We start from the raw sequence: 23,869 nt of genomic DNA, 5'->3' as shown, positions 1-23,869 counted from the left end.
TCCTCCCCCTACTCCCCCCCCCCCCCCACTTCTTTCTATTTAGGAAATCCCTTCCTGTTTCCCCAAGCTTTGGCCCTTGGGATAGCACTTAGGGAAGGGCTCAACTGGAATGTGTTATTTCTTACTTCTGGGTTCCTCTTTCCCCAATTTGTAATAACCTCAGATGAAGAAATCCTGAATAATACTAATAATAATAGCAACAACACAGTAATATCCAGAAAATAATGTCTCTGTTTAAACAGATATCAATTTCCTGATCTTACCCTTGTTAGAAATGCAAATCTTTGCCTTGTTTGAAAAAGAAATCAGGATTCTCAGCAATTCTGAGTGATCAAGTTAATTAAACTTTTAACACCCATGCAGAGTGTATGGGGTGCTGTGTATGAGGTGCTGTGCTGAGGACATTCGGATAGTTGTCCCTGTAGTCATGGAACCCTCTTGCAGTCTAGAGAGGACAAATCTCAAGTGTTCAGGGCCACCTTGGTGAAGTGTGCAAGCAAAGGCCTGGGCTTTCCTGGGGAGAACCACATGAGCCCTCCTGGGAGGTGGGGAAGCGGGTGGGCGTGTGCAGGAGGGCTGCTTGCAGGTCTTCCCCATCCTTGCCCTGACACAGCAGCTCTCATCCCATCTGAGTAGAAGGATCCCTTCTGTTGGAGAGGCCCTTTCTCTCCTTTCTGTTTTCTCTGGATAAGTTCCATTTTCCAGTTGTTTTCACTTCCCACAATGTGGGCATTCTCAGGCAAAAAAACCCCGAGGCAAGATCCAAGTCAATGATTCCTACAGGTTCTCTGATCCAATGGTACTAACCAGATTTTTTTTTTTTTTAATTTCAGATTTCTTAAGTCATGTGAGTGCAAAAGGGGCTGGGGCACACACCTTAAAGGGTTCAGTTGCCTTTTGTTTGGAATGAAGAACATACTCCTTTGGCTCAGAAGCCTCTTTTAAATTTCCAAAATTTAGTTTGGGAGTCTTAGGATAGTTTATGTAGCTGTGTTCCCTTTTTACTCTAGGCCAGTGGTTCTCAACTGTCTGGCCCTTTAAATACAGTTCCTCATGTTGTGACCTAACCATAACATTATTTTCGTTGCTACTTCGTAACTGTAATGTTGCTACTGTTATGAATTGTAATGTAAATATCTGATATGCAGGATGGTCTTAGGTGACCCCTGTGAAAGGGTCGTTTGACCGCCAAAGGGGTCGCGACCCACAGGTTGAGAACCGCTGCTCTAGGGCGTGTAGCTCCCTCTAGTAAGAATATAGGAGGTGGGTGAGTATGTTTCAGGGGAGAGAAAGGTGAATTGGAAATGATGAAATAAATAATAAAAAATCTTTATTCTGAGCCTCCTTTTGTTCTGTAAGAACCATTGGCCAAATGTAAATATCAGTCTTTGTTGGACAGATCCCCAAAAGAAAGTTGAAGCATATAGTCTGTGCTTTTGTTGTGTTCATGTTCTGTGGTTCTAGAGTGGAAGGAGGAGGAAACAAAACGTCATAGCTCTATATGACTGGGGTGTGAGGGTAAAAAGATGCTTGCAGTAAAAGTGGGTATACGAAACAAAGCACAGTTACCAAGGGACAATGATTTTAAGTAATGTATTTGTACATAGCTCTTTCCAATATGTCAAGTGCTTATCCACGCAGAAGTCCTGTATGGCTGGGAGTTAGGGACCATGGGTGGTGCCACCACGGTGGAGAAGGGAAGTCACCTACTGTGATGACATGGACCTACACAGCATTTTCATTCTCAGTTTTCCCACTCCTCTGTGATGCTGTCCAAATACTTTTGTGATATTCTCATCAAATTGAGCCCCCTTAGGAAGAAGGCAATATCTTCACCAATAATATGAGTTTGTGTACCTTTGGAATTCAACATATCTGGACAGTACAAATTTGCTTAAACCTTAAAATAGAAATCATTATCTTTAAAAACTTGAAAATGACAAATCAGGAAGCCTGTTGATCCTGAGCTCTGAAAATAAAGGTTATTGCTCTCTCTTCAGTGAGGACCCCGAAGCCCTAGGAGAAAGCAGTCCTCCTGGAATCACTGTGTTGGTAGGCTTGTGCCATAGCAGATGGTTAAGAAATGGCTTTGACTCCTGCTCCTGCCACTTACTGGCTGTGGGTCGTGAACAACTTCTTTAAATTCTCGAAGCTTCTGATTCCTCAAATGTAAACTGGGTGTTAACAGTATCCGACAAATATGGTTGTGAGGAATTTATGACACAGCACATATAAAAAGCTCATCTCAGGGCCTGGCCAGCAAATGGGAGTTGCTGCAGTTGTTTTTTATTATTATTATAATAAAGGCACAGAACATTTTGTGTTCTAGACCCTACAGGCAACTGATGTGTTTGGAATCACCTGCTGTGAGACGATGAAGACCTTAGTTAAGCTCTTTCAGTCTTGGTTTCCTCATCTGTAAAATGGGAATAATAGGGCTACCTACCTCATAAGGTTATTACAAGGATTAAATATATACTACCCAGAATACACATAAAGTTGTTTGCTAATAATGACACTTCTAACTTCTTTTCAAAAAAATCTCCCTAGCTTGGGCCCAGCTGATTTCTGTGTTTGAAATTCATGGGAGACTTTTAGGAAATACAGTTTTAAAGATGGGATAAAGGACTATTTCCGTGTTAAAAAGTATTCTAGTCCAGGGGACTCATTTATATGCATTGCACACCCCGACTGCAGAAGTAAGCAGAGCTTTCGACTCTTTCCCCGGTTGTGAGGCCCTTCCTGCAGTTGTGGTGAGTGGGTTAAGATTGCATTACGGTTTGGAGACTCCTTTCCTCCTGTGCACATTGGCTATATTTAGGCCGGTCTAGGTAAGTTTAATATGTTGAATATTGCCTTGAGTCCAGTTGGTCCCGGAACAGCTGGCCATGTGAGCCAGAATGTGTCAATCCAACTGTACAGTTTTAGAGAAGAGAACATTCGGAAGGTGAGGCCGTGTGTTCTGGCTGCTCTGAGCCTCAGTCTGTTTCCCACTCTCTCACTAGCTCGCAGGTGGCCACTCCACATGCAGAACTGTGTTTCCTCTCAGGGATTCATCCTCTGTACCTTCTTTGGATGCATATGATTATAATTGGAATACTGATGTGTAATGAAGGTTCAGGAGTGATTATTATTTATTTTCCAAAATGGAAGACCTTTGTATTTTTCTGATTATAAAAAGAAATGTTGTTTTAGAAACCTTTAAATTATGCAAAAATTCAAGCAACGTAGAAAAGGCACAAGCCCCACACACTCTCACCACACAGAAAACTACTATAAGCCGCTTAGCATATATCTTTCTAAATGTTTTTCTATGTGTGTGTATGAGTACCTACCTATGGATGTTGAATTTTATGGATATCTTTTAGCAGTATATGTAGATATCTTCTTTTCCAACAAATATACATCTGTATGATAATTTGTTTAAAGGTTGGAGAAGCACTAACACAGTGTTTTCTGTGTTTGTTTTTTCTAAGAATAGTTTATTGATTTTTAGAGAGAGGGGAAAGGAGAAGAGAGAAGCATCCACGTGAGAGCATAACATCAATCGGCTGCTTCCTGTATGCCCCCTCTGGGGATCGAGCCTGAAACCTGGCTAATGAGGAATCAATGCCCCAGCAACTGAGCCACACCGGCCAGGGCTGTATTGTAATTTTTAACTGGTAGACAGAATTCCACTTCATGGATGTACTGTAATTTATTTCAAACCAATCCTCTGTTGATATTATATTGTTTCCAAGTTTTCAGGAAGTCTGAGTTTGACAGTTGCCTTTACAGGAGGCCCCTGTGACTTAGGTCCTAACACAGAGATGGAGATATCAAGCTCATCTTCTACCATCGCTGAGCAGCAGCTTCGGAGGCAAGCGGGACAGAGCAACACCAACACAGACGTGGCCAAGCAGAGTCTCATCTCATCCAAGGAATGGCTCCAACTGCATGGGCTAAAGAGCAACAAATTGAACTTGAAACAGATTTTGTCACAAATCGGATTTCCACACTGTGAAGGTAGAGTACCCACAGAGCGATGCTGGCTGGAAAACCCAGTTTAGCTCGCTGCCTGAAGAACCACGGATCTCTGAGCTTGTTTTGAACTCACTTCCTTGCGGGTAAAAAAACGTTGGCACCCCCAATATATGAGTATTATATAGATGTACATTTGTTAATCTGCATACTAAATATTGGTAATGCTTAATTTCCTTCTTTCTTCTTTGAAAGGTGAAATATAAATTTTTTGTATTTATCCCCTGGGATGTGTATTTAACCCCTTTTGGAGGGAGGTCAGTAGTGATGTGTAGTTTCAGGGAGAGGGTGCTGTTTTCCTGTGGTGGCCTTCCTTGCATTGTAGTCTAATTTTTTTTCTAAATGCATTGGCTTGAATGTTGGTTATTAACTCCTACGAGTACTGCCCTCCAGCAGTGAGTATGGCAATGTGTGAGGGTAGTGGATTATACTAACCTTATAAAATTATTTGGAAATATTTACTCCTCTATGTTCTGATGTTGTTTGTATATATATATATATATATGATTGGCACTATTTCTTCTTTAACTGTTTGATAGAACTCAGCAGTGAAACTTATTTGAGCCTAGAGTTTTGTTTGTAGGAAAAGTTTGATAAGAAATTCAATTTCTGTAGTAGACATAGAGCTATTCATATTTTTCTGTTTCATCATGGTCATTTGGGAAGGTGTGTTTTTCAAGGAGTTTGTTCATTTTATCAGTGTGTTTAAAAAAAATATATTGGCAAAACACTGTTCATAATATTCCCTTAACATTTTTTTAATGCCTGTGGAGTCTGTAGAGATGTCACCTCTTTCACCATTGATATTGATAATTTGTGTTTCTCTCAATTTTTCAGGACAGGTTTTGTTAGTGGTATATCACAACTCTTTTCAAAGGACCAAATATGGGCTTTGTTGATTTTTTTTCTACTTTTTGTTTTCTATTTCATTTATATTAGCTTTGATCTTTGTTATTGATTTTCTTCTACTTACTTTGAGTTTAACTGAAGGTAGAAACTTAGATAATTAACTGGAAGCCTTTTTCCTCTTCTGATGTAGTCATTGAGAGCTGTAAGTATTTCCTCAAGCGCTGCATTAGTTTAATCCCACAGATCTTGATGGGTAATGCTTTTATTATGAGTGAGTTAAAAATATTTTCTTTTTTTTCTTGTGACTTTTTTCTTTGATTCATTTTTAAAAAAGAAATGTATTGTTTGATTGCCAAATGGTTGAGGACTTTGAAAGATACCGTATTTTTGTTGGATTTCTAATTTTAATTCCGTTGAGTTAGAGAACATAAGATTTTAGTCTTTGGAAATTTACTGAGATTTGTTTTATGGCCCCCTCATATGTCTTGATGAATATTTCATACACACTTGGAAAGAATGTGTATTATGCAGTTTCTACATAATATTTGTAAATGTTAATTGAGCCAAGATTGTTGATAGTATGATAGAAGTATTCTGTATCTTTAGCGATTTTTTTTTTTGTCTAGTATATGTGTCCCTTTCTCCTTTTAGTTGTGTCAGTTTAGTTGGAAGCTCTAAATGCATAGACATTGGGATTGTCATACCTTTGTGACGACATTTACTTTGTTTGATGTTAATATAATTACCACAGCTTTGTCATGCTTAGCTTTCACATGGCATGCATCTTTATAGTCTTTTACTCTCAAACTACCTGTAATCTCTCTCTGTGCCTCCTTAACCCAGTCTCATGATCTCTATCTTGTAATTATAGTGTTTGTTTTGTTTTGTTTACTTTAATGTAATAATTGATGTAAATTTAGGTTTCCCACTTTACTTTTTGTTTTCTATTTGTCCCATCTTTTTTACCCTTTGTTTCCCCTTTCCTGCCTTCTTTTGGGGAAACTGAATATTTTTTAGTATTTCATTTAATTCCATTTAAATTTCGATGGGCTTAGGTATACCTTTCTGCACTATGCTTTCAGTGGTTATGTCCTTACTTTCAGTGGTTTGGGTGACTGACTGAAGCTCTTCCAGTGCTACCCCTTGATCATCATACAGACCGCTGTCTCCCAGCATCCTTAACTCCTGGTGGCCACCAGGAAGAAGGAGAGGGAGAGAGAAACATAGGTGTGAGAGAGAAACACTGATTGGCTGCCTCACCAGGCATCCCTACCAGGGACTGAACCTGCAATCGGGGAATGTGCCCTGACCTTGAATCGAACCAGTGACCTTTTGACGCTCAGCCACGTGAGCCACACTGGCCAGGGTGATAGTTTGTTTCTTTTTATGCAGAGTAGTGTTCCATGGTATGGATGTACCATCAGTTCACCACTCACCCATTAAAAGACATGTGAGTAGTTTCCAGTTTGGGGCTATTACAAATAAAGCTATGAACAATTGTTTACAGGTTTTTGTATAGAACATAAGCTTTCATTTCTCTGAGATAAATGCCCAGGAATGCAATTGTGAGGTGGTACGTTAAGTATATGTTTTAATGTTTTGTTAAGAAACTGCCAAACTATTTTTCAAAATGGCTATACTACTCACATTAGTAATTATGAAAGATAGCTTTTCCTCTTTATAACAGCATTTAGTGTGTCAGCATCTAAAAATTTTAGCTATTCCAATAGTTGTGTAGTAATATTTTGTTGTGGCTTTAATCTGTAATGCCCCAATGCCTAGTTTAGTTGAACATGTTTTCATATGCTGATTTGCTCTTTATCATCTTTGGTAAAATAAATGTTTATGTCTTTTCATCATTTTCTAATTAGATTTTTTTAAATGTTGAGTTTTGAGAGTCTATTATATATTATATATTATATATTCTAGAAATGAATCCTTTGTCACATATGTGGTCTGTAGATATATTCTCTTAGTCTTTAGCTTTATCTTTATCCAGAACTTCTGTTTCTCAGAGCAAAAGTTTTTAATTTTGATGAAGTCCCATTTGTTGACTATTTTCTTGTTTGGATCTTGTTGAGTCTCAAAGAATTTCTCCTACTTTCCCGCCTAAAGTTTTTTAGTTCACATCTTACATTTAGCTCATGGCCAATTTGAGTTCATTTCTGTTTAAGATTCATTATTTTGACCATGGATATCCATTTGCTCCAGGATCATTTTTTAAAAAGACTATTCTTCCTCTTTTGAATTGCTTTTGCATTTTTGTTAACAATTTGTTGGTTGTACTGTATGGGGCTATTTCTGGGTTTTCTGTTTTGTTCTATGCATCTGTGTGTCTATCTCTCTACTATTACCATAGCCTTAATTACTATAACTACATTATTACTATATAGAATGTCTTGAAATTGGATAGACTGATTCCTTCTACTTTATTCTTTTTCAAAATTGTTTTAGCTACTCTAGTTCCATTATCTTTTCTTTTAGATAACCATGTCTATGTCTACAAAAATATTGCTGGGATTTTGATAGGAATCGGATTAAAGCTTTATTTTAATTTAAGGAGAATTGACATCTTAGACCTGGATATCTTTCCATTTATGTATGCCTTTTGATTTCCTTCATTCAGGTGTTTTGTATTTTTGGTATATGTCCTACACATGTTTTATTAGATTTGTACTAAATATTTCATTTTCTGAGCAATTGTAAGTGTGATACTGTATTTAAAATTTTTATTTCCATATGCTCATTGCTAGTATATACAGAAATATGCTTGATATTTTTGTATGTTGCTCTTCTGTGAGCTTAACTAACTTATTAATTTTAAGAGAGTTTTTTTGTTTGTTTGTTTGTTTGTTTGTTTTTTCCTGCTGTTGTTAACTCCTTCATATTTCTAGGTAGACCATGATGTTATCTCCAAATAGGGAGAGTTTTTATTCTTCATTTCCGATCTCTATGTCTTGCATTTTCTTCTCTTGCCTCGTGCTGGCTAAAGCTTCTAGAACTGTGTTGAATAACAGTAGTGAAGGTGGGCATCCTTTCCTCACTTCAGATCTTAGGGGAAAGCTTTTAGTCTTTCACCATCAGCTATTTGTTAGCAGTAGGTTTTAAAAAAATAAAGTTGAGGAAGGTCCCCTATATTCCTAGTTTTCTGAGAGTTTTTATCATGAATGCTTGTTGAAATTTGAAAGGATCTTTCGATTTTTCTCCCCTAGGATGTTAATATGGTTGGTTATATTGACTGGTTTTTGAATATTGAATCAGCCTTGTATCTTAGAATAAACACCACTTGGTCATGTTGTATACTCCTATATAATAAAAGCCTAATATGCAAATCAACTGAACGGCTGAACTACCGGTTGCTATGATGTGCACTGACCACCAGGGGGCAGACGCTTGACACAGAAGCTGCCCCCTGGTGGTCAGTGTGCCAGAAGCCAGGCTCATGGCTGGCGAGCACAGCAGTGATGGAGGGAGCTTCTCCCACCTGCGCGGCTGCACTAGGATGTCCCACTGCTGGCTTAGTCCCATGCCTCGTGTGGAGCGGGCCTAAGCCTTCAGTTGGACATCCCCCAAGGGCTCCTGGACTGCAAGAGGGCGCAGGCCAGGCTGAGGGACCCCCCTCCCCTGAGTGCACAATTTTTGTGCACCGGGCCTCTAGTTGTTTATATTGCTGAATTCTGTTTGCTGGTATTGTGTTAAGGGTTTTTGCATCTGTATTCATGGCAGATATTGGTCTTGAGTTTTCTCTTTTATACTGCCTTTGTATGGTTTTGGTGTCGGTGATACTGGCTTCATAGAGTGGATTGGGAAGTGTTTCTGTGTCTTTTATTTTCTGGAAAATATTGTGTGGAATGTTAATTCTTCTTTATATGCTCAGTAGAATTCTTGAGAGAACCTACTCAAGCCTGGAGATTTCTTCTGGAGAAGTTTTGAATTACAAGTTCATTTCCTTAATAGATATGGGGCTATTCATATGATGTATTTCATATTGAGTGAGTTATAGTAGTTTTTGTTTTGAGGCATTGGTTCATTTCATCTAAGTCGTTTAATATGTGTGTCAAGTTGTGGTATTGCATTATTCTTTTCATGTTTGCAGGGTCATTAGTGATACTAGTATTCCCTGTTTCATACCTGATATCAGTAATTCATGTTCTCTCTCTCTCTCTTTCTCTCTCCTCTCTCTTATTAATCCTTGTCTGAGGATACTCCCCCACTGATTTTTAGAGAGAGTGGAAGGGAAGGGGAGAGACACAGAGAGGGACACATAGATTGGTTGCCTCCTGCACGCTCTCTGACCAGGACCATGGGGGATTGAGCCTGCAACTGAGATATGTGCCCTTGACCAGAATCAAACCCAGGAACCTTCAGTCCTCTGGCCGATACTCTATCTGCTTCTATCCACTGGGCCAAACCGACCAGGGCATGTATCTTTGTCCATTCTGCTAGAGGTTTGCCAATTTTTTTGATTGTATTAAAATACCAGCTTTTTGTTTGATTTTTCTCTCTTATTTTTATGTTCAGTTTCATTGATTTCTGCCTTGACCTTGATTATTTCCTTCTGCTTTCTTTGGATTTATTTTGCTCTTCTTTTTGTAGGTGGGAGCTTAGATTATTGATCTGAGACTTTTCATCTCATTTTGTCAGCATTTAGTGCTATAAATTTTCCTTCTGGCATGCTTGAGTTGTACCCCTCAAATTTTTATACGTTTTATTATCATTTTTATTCAGTTTAAAGTATTTTTACTTCTGCTGAGACTTCCTCTTTGACCCATGGATTTTTTAAAACATGTTATTTAATTTCCAAAAGCTTGGAGAGTTTCCTGTTACCTTCTTGATTTCTAGTTTATTTCCATTGTGGGCAGAGCACATAAGTGTTTGGTTTTAGTTATTTTAAATTTTTTGAACTTTGTTTTATAGCCATGGGTATGATTTGTCCTGGTATATATTTTGTAGGTACTTGAAAATCTTATCTAATAAAGAAGGAATATGCTAATTGACCCTCATGCCATCGCAAAAGATGGTGGTGTCCACAGCCAATAAGGAGGTAATATGCTAATTGACTGTCCCGCCCTCAAAGATGGCAGTGCCCACAGCACAGGATGGCGGTGCCCAGTACCCTCAGCCCCACTGGGGTGGCAGGCGCGTGGCAAGGCCTGGCTCACCTCCGGAGACCCCCAGTCCCCTCAGCCCCACAGCCACCCAGGGCCACCCGAGACTCAGGTAACCAGGGCCGGCCGAGGCTTGCACTGCTGGAAGTGGCAGCAGCAGAGGTGTGATGGGGTGTCGCTTTCCCCTGATCACTGGGTTGCCCCCTGAGGGCTCCTGGACTGTGAGAGGGGGCAGGCTGGGCTGAGGGACCCCCCTCCAGTGCATGAATTTTCATGCACCGGCTTCTAGTAAAATATATTCTTCTGCTGTTGTATAGTTTTCTACATATGTTGATTAGATCCTGCTTATTGATGGTGGTGTTGAGTATTCTTGTTGATTTTCTGTTTAGTTGTTCTATCAATTGAAATATCCAACTATTGTGAATTTGTCTATTTCTCCTCAGTTTCAACAGTTTTTGCTTCCCATATTTTACAGTTGGTTGTTTGGAGTATATATACTTAGGATTGCTGTCTTCCTAGTGGCTTGACACTTTGATGATTATATAATGTCTTGTTCTGTCTCTAGTAATATTTTTTGCTCTATAGTTTACTTTTCTGATATTAATATAGCCAATACGGCTTTCTTTTTATTAATACTTATATGATTTATATTTTTACTATTTACATATATCATATTTGAAGCAAGTTTCTTAAAGATAGCCTATTGTTGGGTCATTTTAAAAATCCTCTTTGCCAGTCTCTTTTAATTGTTGTATTTAGACAGTTTACATTGAATGTAATTTTTGCTGTGTTAGGCCTTGTCTACTATTTATTTTTTTGTTTTATGTTTTCCATTTATTTTCTTTTTCCTACCTTTGGCTTACTTAAACATTTTTTAGAATTTCCTGTGTTTGTTTATTTATAGTATATTTAAAGTATATCTCTTCCTACAGCATTTTTAGTCATTGTGCTTGCTATTACCTTATAAATACATAAATTATCCAAATCTACTGGTATCAACATTTTACCAGTTTGATTGAAGAGTGGAAACTATATTTCCCTTTATGTATCTTTACTCTGCCCATTTATAATATAATTTATTATTTTCTTTTCATACTCTGAGAATAACATTAGACTCTGCTCTAATTTTTGATTCAACAACCAAACAATTTAGAAAACTTGAGAACGGCTATTGTATTTATCCATATTTATGCTTACTATGTTCTTTCTGATGTTTCAAGTTCCTTTTTTTATTATTTTCTTCCCTGTTTATAGAATTTCCTTTATTATTTTTTTAAAAGCAGCTCTGTTAGTAACAAATCTTTTTAGTTTCTTGTCTGACAATGTCTTTATTTCTCCATCATTCCTGAAGAATAATCTCTCCATGGGTAAGATTTAGGGTAGATAGTTCTATTCTTTTAGCACTTAAAAAACATTGTGCCACTTCCTTCTGGCCTCTGTGATTTCCATGAGAAAGCCATTTTCATTAGAATAGATTACCTACTGCCAGTATGTAAATGTTTTTAATGATATTTCTTTATTCAATTCATTACATTTCCTTTACATACTTTCATATTATACCCTTCTTTTTAATCTAAGAATTTGAATATTTTATATCTATTGATAATTACCATATTGGAAGTTAAGACTAAAAATTTAAAAAAATATTTATTAATTCATTTAAAAGTAACAAACCCAACATAACATTTTTAAGAAAAATAAGTATATTTTCTAAAACAAAAATTTCAGTAAGGGTGGCATTGTTTTACATTTAAAATCTTTTTAATGTCTGTTTCAGTAGAAAATACTTAGATTCTCATTTCTACTTTTTAAAATAACAGTTTTATTGAGATGTAATTCACATACTATACCATTCACCCATTTAAAGTGTACAATTGAGCATTAAAAACATTTTTTTTAATTTTTATTTTCTTTATTGATTAAGGTATTACATATGTGTCCTTATCCCCCCATTGCCTCCCCACTTCCCCCCCCCCGCCCCCCCCCGCTCATGCTCTCATCCCCCTGGTGTCTGTGTCCATTGGTTATGCTCATATGCATGCAAACAAGTCCTTTAGTTGATCTCTCCCTTTTATCCCCACCCTCCCCTGCCTTCCCTCTGAGGTTTGACGGTCTGATCAAGGCTTCTCTGACTCTGCATCTGTTTTGGTTCATCAGTTTATGTTTTCATTATATTCCACAAATGAGTGAGCTCATGTGATATTTATCTTTCTCCACCTGATTTATTTCGCTTACATAATGCTCTCCAGGTCCATCCATGCTGTTGCAAACGGTACGAGTTCCTTCCTTTTTACAGCAGCATAGTATTCCATTGTGTAGATGTACCACAGTTTTGTAATCCACTCATCTCTTGATGGGCACTTAGGCTGTTTCCAAATCTTAGCTATTGTAAATTGTGCTGCTATGAACATAGGAGTGCCTGTATCCTTTCTGATTGGTGTTTCTAATTTCTTGGGATATATTCCTAGAAGTGGGATCACTGGGTCAAATGGGAGTTCCATTTTTAGTTTTTTAAGGAAACTCCATACTGTTCTCCACAGTGGCTGCACCAGTCTGCATTCCCACTAGCAGTGCACGAGGGTTCCTTTTTCTGCGCATCTTTGCCAGCACTTGTCGTTTGTTGATTTGTTGATGATAGCCATTCTAACAGGTATCTCTCAGATGATTAGTGACTTTGAGCATGTTTTCATATGTTTCTTGGCCTTCTGTATGTCCTCTTTTGAAAAGTATCTATTTAGGTCCATTGCCCATTTTTTGATTGGGTTGTTTATCTTCCTTTTGTTAAGTTGTATGAGTTCCCTGTAAATGTTGGAGATTAAACCCTTATCGGTGATAAGATTGGCAAATATGTTTTCCCCTGCAGTGGGCTTTCTTGTTATTTTGTTGATGGTTTCTTTTGCTGTGCAGAAGATTTTTATTTTGATGTAGTCCCATTTGTTTATTTTCTCTTTAGTTTTCATCGCTCTAGGAGCTGTATCGGTGAAGATATTGCTTCGGCATATTCAGCCTTTTTAATATATTCATAGGTATGGGCCACTATAACAACAGTCAACTTTAGGACATTTTCATCATCTTAGAAAGAAACCTGGTACTCCTTATCTACCCAACCTATCCCTCAACTGCCAACCCAAAGCAATCTACTTTATGTCTATAGATTTGCTTGTTCTGGAGAGTTCATATACATGAATCATATAATGTGGTTTTTTGTGATTGGCTTCTTTCACTTAACATAATGTTTTTAAGACTTATCAATGTTGTAGCATGAATCAGTACTTTATTCCTTTTTATGGCCAAATAATATAAGGAGATGAATGGTATGGATATATCACAGTCGATCCATTCATCACTTGATGTGTGGAGAGCTGATTCTTATTTTAGCAGATAGTTAACTTGGTTGGACTCAAACTGCAAACTCTGTCCTCCCTGTGACAAGCTCACCGATTGCCTTCTTTCAAGGATGAATGCCAATCTAGTTTCTGCCTGTTCTTGACTGCTCTCTAGTACCTTCAAGTAGCTATTTTTACATTTTTTTCTGAGTGAATACTTTTTTCTCTGTGAGGATTTGCCTATAAAATTCACCATTGCTAGATGCAGAATTCACAATGCCTCACATTTTAACTAGCAATTGCAGTTTATAGTCTCCTGTAGGCTCATCTCCTTCAGTCCCCCCAAAACAGTACTCTTTCCTCATCCCAGGTAAATGTCTTAAGTAAAGAGAGAGTATTGTCGGTGATTTGAAGTTGCTCTATCAGTGTCAGTTAAGAAATTGAATTCTTGGAAACAGAGATTTTAGAGTTTGAGAGGTTTGAGTGTTGACAATGTAAGAAACGTCCAAACCTGTAGAGAATATTTATGAGTTTATTAGCCAAATTGATGACACTTTCTTGGAAGCAAAATCTCAACGGATTGAGAAAATGCTACAGAGGATAGTCACTTTACAGTGTATTTTATTTATTTATTATTATTTATTTTTTTACAAATTCCTTTAATAATATCTATCTCTCTCTCTCTCTCTCTCTCTCTCTCTCTCTCTCTCTCTCTCTCTCTCTCTCCTTTTTCTTTTCTTTTTTCTTTTTTAAATCCTTACCCAAAGGTATTTTCCCATAGATCTTTAGAGAGAGTGGAAGAGAGAGGGAAAGACAGAGAGAAACATCGATGTTATAGAAACACATTGATTGGTTGCCTCCTGCATGCGCTCCAACCAGGCCCCAGGCCTGGGAGGAGCCTGCAACTGAGGTACATGTCCTTGACCAGAATCGAACCTGGGACCCTTCGGTCCACAGGCTGACGCTGTATCCACTGAGCCAAACCGTTTAGAGCTACATCTTATTTTATATATTACAATCAAAGAAGGAGATGTACGGGGTGCTACGTGAAATCTATTGTTGGAACATTGTGGAGGCAGCAGGAAGCAATGTGGGAAATCTCTGGGCCTTATAAAAAGTAAAATGGAGAGAGGCATACTTTTTTGCATGGTGGGTCTAGGATAGTTAACATTAGTAGCACATGGAGATGGTATTTAGGCAGCAAGGTAACAATGAGAAATTCCGTGGTCCCTTCTTAGTTGGAGATTGTACTCCAGGGGGTCTGGAAAAAAGGGGACTACTCTGACATTCTAAAGGTATGCTATAATAGATGTAAAAAGACAGTGGACAGTCTCCGTTAAGGTAAAGATTGACCTTTGTCAAGGAAAACACTGACCTAGGACGTGACTACTCACCACAGCTCGCTCTCAGTTAGGAAGTGTTAGTTTCAGAGCATCCTGTGTAGTTACTTTCGGTCTCTGAGTTTGTAGACCTGCTATGCAGGCCTTCCCTGCGCTTGTCAGGGTTGGTATGTGGCCCCTTTTTTGTCCACATGATTGAAGTTATTGCTGATGGAATTCAATAGCTCATTCTTTACTCTTTACTATTATGAACATTGAGCTGCAAGTCTTGTAAATTTTCTCACCCCTGATTTGGGACCAAGCCTGGCCAGGGAAGCTGTAAAATCCAGCCTTGCCCTTTCTGCCTTTCCAAGAGAGGCAGGGAGTAGGACATGCTAGGCCTGAGAGTACCACCATTCTCTTCTATCGTGGGAACTTAACAACAACAGCAATAAAGCAATCATCACAATAAGAACATCTCTGGGAAGCCTTGCCTCACCTTCTGTCCTGCAACTCAGAGTTAGTCCTTGAAACCTTTCTGTAGCCTCCTGTCCCATGAAGGATAAAATGTTTTAGGCAGCATTGTATTCCCATTCCGTGAGCACTGTGTGTATCACGTGGTGGGTGCTCAATGTGTTTGTGCAACAGACACTGAACAGTGGAGCACATAATCTGATAAATCTTGTGGTTTTGAACTCTGTGTGAGTATTCTGAACCCATTACCCGCTTGCTTCATTCACTCATCTATTCATGAACCCCCACTGGAGAGAACAATGGACAATATCTGAGTTTAATTTTTAAAACTCTGAAAACAAGTCCAAGTCCTGAATAAAAGTTTTGAAAAATTAAACACAATTCCTATGTTTTCTTGTTGACCTCTGACTTAATCATCCTGGACAAACGAATCAGGAAACCAAAAAGCAAATCCCGTTTTCCTCCTCATTCATTCATGTATTAAAGGATTACCATGTCATAAGCAATTACATTTTAGCACCCAGAAATACTTCAGAATGCAAAGCATCACAGCGTGTAGCTGTCACTGGGGATCTGAATGGTGTTAGAGAAAAGCATTTTGAAATAAGAATAAGTGTTAATAATGCACCATTTTGATGGCTGTGGTTTTTTTTGAAAATGCAGCTTATGTGACTTCTCTGGGGAGATTTGTGGCTTCCCGGTATGCTGACGGACTATTCCCACGGGTCTACAGAGCGGAGGATGGCACAGCATACAATGTAAGTGGGAGTCCCCTTAGGGACAGGCCCTGCGATCACTGCCGAGGTCTGGAGTGGCCCATGCAGAGAGGCTCACTGCTTCCAGTGATGCCGGAGCTTGAGGATAAATTTGAGGGACAAGGGGATGGGGAAGGAAAGGAGTTTAAGACAGACGGGACAGTGTGAGCCAAGGCAAGAAACTGTGGAATTCCCTGGTACATGGTATGTTCAAAAGACAGTTTAGGTACTTGGAAGTGTTCTGAGAGTTGTTGAAGTTTTTCAAAGGTACCAGATCTTTAAAATTTTGATTCTTCACAGAATAAGTATAATTTTTTTCTTATTCCTTTCCCATGTCTCCCACCACCTTACACCCCGAAAGGCCTTGCGCGACTGCCTGGTCTGTGTGGATGATGGTTTGTGTGTGCAAGAAATGGCCCGCAAGCATCTGTCACCTTTCAGTGACGGCCCCAATGGGTGTTGGTGGCGGCTGTAGGTGACCAGGTGATCCAGATGCAGGGGAGCCAGGGCTGAGAGACAGAGGACACAGGATAGAGGTCTGAGCAGGAGGACAGTCGCCGGCGCAGCATCCTTGGAGGAAGCCGGCAGGTGTGCTGGCGTGGCTAGACGCATTTACAGAAATATTGTTGGCATGTTGTAGTGAGGAAAACTTTTTAGTGAGGCTTATAAAAATAAGCTTCTCCCTTTTTATTCCTCCTTACTTTCTTAAAAGTGCCCCTGGAAATTTTCTGGTAATGGTTATTCTGTAACTGTAAAGATAAAACATGATCTAGAAATAGATCTTTTAAAAGAATAATAACACGTGATCATCTTTTCTCCTGTGGGGAATCAGCCACAGGTTTTTAGCTGCAAGACTAGACCCCTTCCTTTTGGATTGTGTGGGGGTTGGAGGTCATCTACAAAATTGTTATGAATGCAGTTCTTGACGGCAGGGGCCTCGGCTCTGGGCCCTGTTGTTCCTGGCTGCACTGTGGTTCAGGTGACTTATTTTGGTATCCTCGTTATTTATTTATTTATTCCAACAATTAATTAATTAATTAAATCCCATTAAGCTGACAGCTAAATCAGAACTGATCTGTCAATTTGTGGAACATTTAAAACAAGCGGTGGAGAGCTATGAGCAGCGGATAAACTGGCTCACCAGCAGGAGCCGGCAGGTGTTTGGCGTCATCTTGGAACAGTGCGTCACCATAGTGCTGGATTTGGGTGGCATGCGGGAGGAGGAGCTCCGTCTGTGCCAAGACGCCCTAACCATGGTCCTCGAGGAGCAGGTGGCCCTCATAGCCAAGTTCAACATCATACGGTGAGCGTCCCCTGGGCACGGGTGCTTCCGTGGAACCTCATAGGCAGTTTTCATTCCTGTGGAGTTAAGCAGCGTAACTAGCATAGTTAGCTCTTTGAGGGGGCGGGAGGGAGAGGATGTAATTTTGTAATTTCCCTAGAATATAGACTTCCAGCAGAGAACCCACAATGAATATCTCAGAAAACTTATCTGCTTTGCACTGGGTATTTTAGTTTTCAGATTAGGAGAGATTTAGAAACACACTTTTCTTCAATGCATGGCAAGATGAAAAAATATAAGCATATGAATGATATTGAGTAAAAATCCCTTCACTCATTTTAGAATTTAGCTTGGATAGTGAATTTAAACTCGTCGCAAATTTCCCTGGTTTTCAGACTGAGCTCGCAACTCAAGTTGACCTCTCCATAAGTTCACCCTGAATCAGAGCAGCAGGTGGCTGGCTTTACAGAATCTCCAGTATTTCGGGGCTTTCGCAGTCAGTCATCCATAGACTCTTGGATTTGAGAGGATTTGGACGGCAGGCCAACTTCCCATGGGGAACAGTGGCTGCACCTCCCCGACAAGAAGCACCTGGAAGGGGGGCATCTACCTCAGTTTTTCTTTTCTTTTTTAATTGAATTTATTGGGATGACATTGGTTAATACACTGAGTTTTTCCTTTTTAAAAATAAAATACTTTTCGCTAAATAGATGACATCTTTGGGGATGCTGCCTAATCATGTCCTACCCAATGTTCCTGTTCCTGTCACAGGTATATTGAGGGAAATAAGTGCTTAAGTCTACCACACTGTACCTTTCTTGGAAATGCTCTAGCGTATGGGCCACGCGGCCAGATTCTCTACCGAGAAGCCGCCCTGGTGACACATGTGTGTGGCAGCCTCTGTCTCTGGAGGTTCATTGAAGCCATGTTTCACATCATTCTTATACTCATAAATTCATATGATTCATATAGGTCACTGGATTATAAACATGGAGATAAATACATTCAAATGGCTGTTTTTGAAATCAAAATGATTTAATAAATTTTAAAGACTTAACGCTCTGTTGAGCTCAGAACAATACTATTTTTTATAAAGTATATTTTTATTGTTTTGTTTTTTTTAGAGAGAGAAAGAGAGGGAGAGATAGAAACATGAATGAGAGAGAAACATTAATATCGATTGGCTGTCTCCTGTACGCCCCCTACTGGGGATTGAGCCCTAACTGGGAATCGAACCGCTGCCTTCCTGGTGCATAGGTCGATGCTCAACCACTGAGCAACACCAGTCAGGCAGAACAAAACTATTTTTAATCCAAAAATACATTGATGGGATTCTTTCAGAACAATGAAAACAATGTAATAAAAGAACCAGAATTTTATAGTAATAAAATTGTTGCTAATTTGCAAGTCTGAATGCTGTGAATCCTTATAAATTTACTAGCAATAGAAGACAGTTCATATAAACCTGCCTGTTTATAAAAATAACTTCCTCAATAATTTTTTAAAATATATTTTTATTGATTTTAGAGAGGAAGGGAGAGAAAGAGAGAGAGATAGAAACATCAATGATGAGAAAGAATTGATCGGCTGCCTCCTGCATGCCCCCTACTGGGGATCAAGCCTACAATCTGGGCATGTGCCCTTAACCAGAATTGACCTGGGACCCTTCAGTCCATAGGCCGATGCTCTACCCACTGAGCCTAACTAGCTAGGGCACTTCCTCAATAATTTTAATCTACTTTATAATGTTTGAAATTCTCTGTTCTCCATAAACATTGTTTTCCCAAGTCAGCACAGCTGGTGGAAGGTAATGGTGCTTCGGAAACCTCTTTCAGAGGCTGGGAGCTGCCTGTCTTTCTGTCAGTGCTGATGTTAGGTGGCTGCTGCTCAGGACTGTGAGACTGAGGGCTGACAGCTGTTGTTGGCCGCTGCCGGTGACAGCCCCATGCGATTCCTTTCAGGGCTTCCCGAGAGCCTGTGAAATGGCAGGAGAATGCTGCTCCTGCGATGGAACAATCCATAGCTGCCGCCATCAGCTGGGTGGAGAAACTGACCTTCGAGCAGGCTCTGAGCCAGGCTAGCCGCCTGGACGCTCTGCAGGAAGCGGGGAAAGACAGAACTGTAAGTGTGTATCCAGGGCTGGCCCCCAGTCCCGAAGGCGGCTTCAGGCTTATGTCTCACCTCGGTATCCTCATACTGCTGTTCAGCTGATCCGAGTCCCTTCCCAGGGGCATCCCACAGAGGCTGCCTCATTGGCACTGAAGAGCCCCATAAATCTTAATCCTATTCTCCTCTGAATTTGGAACCAAGTGAGACAGAGTGACAAGCCCCAGACAGGGATCAAAATCACAGCTTTGGTGATGGCAGAGCTGGACCAACTAAAATGAGACTCCCTAACACCTGTCCTCTGGGCTCCTCTGGTGGGGTGATTGGGGTCGACCCTCATTTAGCCGCTAATAGGAGAGCCACATGCTGCTCAGAGCCCCTGAGCATCGAGGAAGGACAGGGTGTTAGGACCTGGTTCTGCATCTCTAACACTTTAATTCCACTCTTGCTCTCCTGACAATTAGATGAATCAGGCAACTCTTATGGGAGGAGAGGTTGGAAGAGTCCTCATAGCACCCTTCGATGAGGAAGTAGGGCTTCCCCCACACCCATGTTCTGAAGCTTTCCCACTTCCCCTTCTCACAAATGGGTCTGTCATGTGCTTTCCAAGGTGATGTACATCCATGCCAATGATTCATCCATTTTCAAATGTGAATGTATTCACATTTACACATTTTGATAGTGACCTTTTGGAAATAAAGATTTATCTGGAAGAAGTGATTAATGGTGGTGTTTTATGTGTCTTTCAGCCACAAGGATGTGTGTTTTTGTGAGTGACTCTAAGGGTGGGACTGTCAAGCGTTAGTGCAAGCCAGAGAGGAAGTCCTCTGGGCAGGTGGGTCCTTTGACCCGCCTCAACTCCCTGCGTGGGGGTGGGTCCCCTTCCTTTGAGATACAGCTACTTAATTAATACCTATTAATTAATATTAACATTTAATTGCTTTCCAACCCTGGAAGCTGGGGAATTTTATAGATTTCAAGCTTTATTCTGCTGCATTAAGAAGTCCTTTCTTGCCGAAACCGGTTTGGCTCAGTGGATAGAGCGTCGGCCTGTGGACTGAGAGGTCCCAGGTTCGATTCCGGCCGAGGGCATGTACCTGGGTTGCGGGCACATCCCCAGTAGGGGGTGTACAGGAGGCAGCTGATCGATGTTTCTCTCTCATCGATGTTTCTAGCTCTCTATCTCTCTCCCTTCCTCTCTGTAAAAAATCAATAAAATATATTAAAAAAAAAAAAAGAAGTCCTTTCTTGGGCTAGAAGGCCCTGTGCTGGCTGGCACCTTGAAAGGGCAGTCCTCAGTGGTCACCAGGCTGTGCTTATGGACACTGAGGAGGACGGTTGGACATTGGAAACACAGTGTTTATCCTCACGAAGCCAGAAGAGCAAATGTTTCCCATTAAAGAAGAACAAAATACAACCTACTTTGTTCTTTGGCCTTTCAAGTTTGTCTTAACATCTGTAAAATTTCAAGTGTCTGGACATTGTAATTAGCATTCAAGAAATGGGACGTTTCACAGGCGTGTGTGTGTGTGTGTGTGTGTGTGTGTGTGTGTGTGTGTACACGCACACGCGCCCTCAGGGGTGTTTTCTTCTTTGTTCACCTGGCTGCCCTTCTCACCGCTGACTGACAGCTTGACTGCAAGATTTCCCCGCGACCTTGGTTTTCTGTTTTACTTGCTCTGGTTTGTGCCTCTCCTTCCTCTGGGCTTCATCGCAGCGCAGGGAATAAGGGACATTTCAGTGAGTTCCAGGGAAGTCCAGAAGGGGAAGAAGCCAGAGAGAAGCCCACACGCACTGACCATCAAATGCCCCCTGAAGACCCTTGAGGAGACGCTGTGGATATGGCAGCTGCGAAGTGCATTAGACAGGTGGCCCCTCCACCTAGCGCTTTGCTTGGTTGTGGTCCCAAGGGAAATTCTGTAAATGAAACTGCCAAGCCTTATGCTTTATGAGGAGTAAAGCAAAGCTCGCATGTGTGTGTAGGGTGGGGTGGGGAGGGAATGGGCCCCCTGCTCTGTGAAACTCAGTCCACCCCGGTGAGTTTCAAACTCATCCATGTTGCTGCCGTTTGCTATGACTGGAAAAGATTAGGGCTTAAGAAACTTGAACAATAAAGCTAAACACCCAGACTTTTCCTACTGATGCGAACCTGCTTGGGGTTAGCATCTCCCAGAAGAGAGTCCTGAGAGGAACCAAGAAAGTGAGCATTGTCTTGTGTCCAGAGACGTACTCGGAGGTTGGGTTTTTGTGTCGGGTCCACATGAGAAGGGAGGGTGTCCCGTGTGCGTGGTTACGGGGAGGGAGAATGTTCAGAGGCCCTGGCCTCCTCCAGACTGGGCTCTGTCGCCGCAGACAGGCCAGGAAGATTGAGCAGCGGGATGAGCATGAGCCTTCAAGCCCAGAGGAGCCGGGCAGAGGGTGGGCTTACATCTCTCACCATGGCAGGCGAAGAGCACTGTACATGGGTGAAGTACTGAAGTGTCCTGGGGGGAAGTCCTGGCTCATGGGCAGGGGAGCCTGGGGTGCTGGAGGGATTCCGCAGTCTAGAGGGGCTGGCATCGCCCTCAGGCCCAGGTGTGCTGTCCGGCTCAGGGCTCTGCCCTGTGGCACACTGCGGTCAGAACCCTGCACACGTCTCTCGGAAGTTGGTAGTTGCTCGGTCTTGAGGAGGAGGACGAGGTGCAGGGCCCCAGAAGGCCTGCTGGCCCAGGACATGTTAGGAAGGAAAGACTGGTGATCTTGGCTGCCTGAGAAGCTAACCAGGGGCCCTGCCCCTGCTTTCATTGCGGCCACCTCCCAGGGGCTCCTGTTCTGTGTTCTCTCAGCCTCTCTCCATCCACTGACAGGCACAAATGTGTCTACCCTTTTACTGGACGGCTAAGTGGGTGAATGGGAGACAGACCCCCGTGATTCCATAGGAGCCCCCACTGGGCAGTAGACAAGGAGGGGCCACCTCAGGCATTCCATTTACTTCCTTCAGAGATGCACACAGGCATCAGATCTCACCTCTGTGTCCCTAGCAGTGGCAGTGCCTGGCAAGGGCTCGCTAAGTCTTTGATGAGCATTGAAGGAATAGGAAGGAAATAATGTTGATATTCTTTTTTTAAATGCTTTTTTTTATTGACTTTTAGAGAGAAAGGAAGGGAGAGGAGAGGAAAACATTGATGGGAGAGAGAAACATGGATCGGTTGCCTCCCACAGGCACTCCTACTGGAGATCAAGCCCACAACCTGGGCAGTGCCCTGACCGGGAACCAAACCGGCAACCTTTCAGTGCACAGGGTGGCGCTCCACCAACTGAGTCACACGCCAGGGCAGTGCTGGTATTCCTGGGCTTGGGGGCTAGATGTGGTCTAAGAGAGTCCCCTCCCCAACCGAGGGTGCATATTTGAGTTTTTTGAAGTGAAGAGAGGTGGTCTGCGTGGGACCAGGCAGGCGAAATTGCTGAGCCTCTGTGATTGATAGGGATGGCGGGTGGACACAGGGACCCGGAAGCCCGGGAGTCCCGAAAGTTGGTGGTGGTCAGGGTGTTAGGGCAGATCTGAGACGTGAACTGATTAGTTCCTGCCAGTAGGAGAATCAGAAAACCAAAATTGCTGCTCCAGGAAAGGGCTGCCACAGGCCAGGGAGGATCTGGAAGTTCCACTCAAGGTCCAGGTTGGTCAAAACTGTTGAAGTGGCCAAAGTTGTATGATGAACGAGAAAGTGTTGCCAGACCTCGCCATGCTGATGGGGTCGACTGTCACTGTTGCTTCCTTGCGGAGCGGGGATTTTCAGACCCAGAGGCCTCGGGGCTCTGACCGGGAGAGCCTCGCGGAGTCAGGAGGCAGCCTCTTGGGGCTGGTCCTTCTTCCCCCCAGGCCTGTGGCTGGGAGGCTGCGGAGGACTCCTTGGCTGGCAGATGCAGTTGCCGCGGGAAGCTGTGGACATTGGCCCAGGCAGAACAAGACATTTTTAGTGAAACAGAAAAGCTCCGCCCTATTCTATGCAGTAAAAAGTGGCAAGAGTTTGTGACGCAGGAAATAGCTGAATGTAACCCACACATTTTCCAGGTCTTGTGTTATCAGATTCAATGAGATTGGCACGAAGGGAAGTGCAGGTCAGTGAGGAAGCTCCCCTGGTCCTGGCTGCCCCTGCCCCAGCCGGGCCTGCCCCGGGGAGCTTGGAGGTGCTCGGTGCGGGGGAGGGTTCCCGGGGAGATAAATCCCTGAATCAGACGACCTCCTGGACTCAACTTTGGTCAGTGACTGACAGCTGGTGGTCGGAGCCTCGGACGGTGTGGAAGCTAAGGAAGTGAGAAGGGTGCCTGGCCTCTGGCCTCTTGGTGTCCATGATCTTGCTTTCACAGTGCTGGGAGCTCACCTTCACCTCCAGTAGGCGGGCAGCCTTGCCATGAAGAGGCGACAGAGTGAGGTGGTTGTAAGCAAGGACAGCGGCTCACGGGGTCAGGCAGCCTGGGTGTACTAGCTGCAAGACCAGGTCAGTTCACCTGTCCAGGCCTCAGGTTCTGCATCTGTAAACTGGGCATGAGGATAATTCATACCCCACAGGACTGCTGTGCAAAATAATTCATGTTAACTTATTGTCCCAAATAGCAGATGGCCCCAGAGCCATTTCACTGTAAAGGGCAT

General features: G+C 41.9%; 1 protein-coding gene across 1 annotated transcript in view; it reads left to right on the top strand.

Moving 5' to 3' along the window:
• Nucleotides 1–3,002: 3,002 nt before the first annotated feature.
• VWA3B (von Willebrand factor A domain containing 3B) overlaps nucleotides 3,003–23,869 on the top strand; it is a gene marked incomplete at its 3' end in the record, with an annotated part of 132,266 nt that continues 111,399 nt past the window's right edge. The window contains exons 1-4 of the mRNA XM_081100670.1: nucleotides 3,003–4,005; nucleotides 15,760–15,854; nucleotides 16,904–17,154; nucleotides 19,095–19,254. Of these exons, the coding sequence (XP_080956796.1) occupies nucleotides 3,810–4,005; nucleotides 15,760–15,854; nucleotides 16,904–17,154; nucleotides 19,095–19,254 (702 nt within the window). The 5' untranslated portion in view covers nucleotides 3,003–3,809. The remainder of the gene's footprint in view (nucleotides 4,006–15,759; nucleotides 15,855–16,903; nucleotides 17,155–19,094; nucleotides 19,255–23,869) is intronic.

This window comes from Myotis nattereri (assembly GCF_964212035.1).
Source record: "Myotis nattereri genome assembly, chromosome: 10".
Classification (NCBI taxonomy): domain Eukaryota; kingdom Metazoa; phylum Chordata; class Mammalia; order Chiroptera; family Vespertilionidae; genus Myotis; species Myotis nattereri.
Note: the sequence above shows the minus strand (reverse complement) of the source record. Positions and strands in the feature narration are given on the sequence as shown.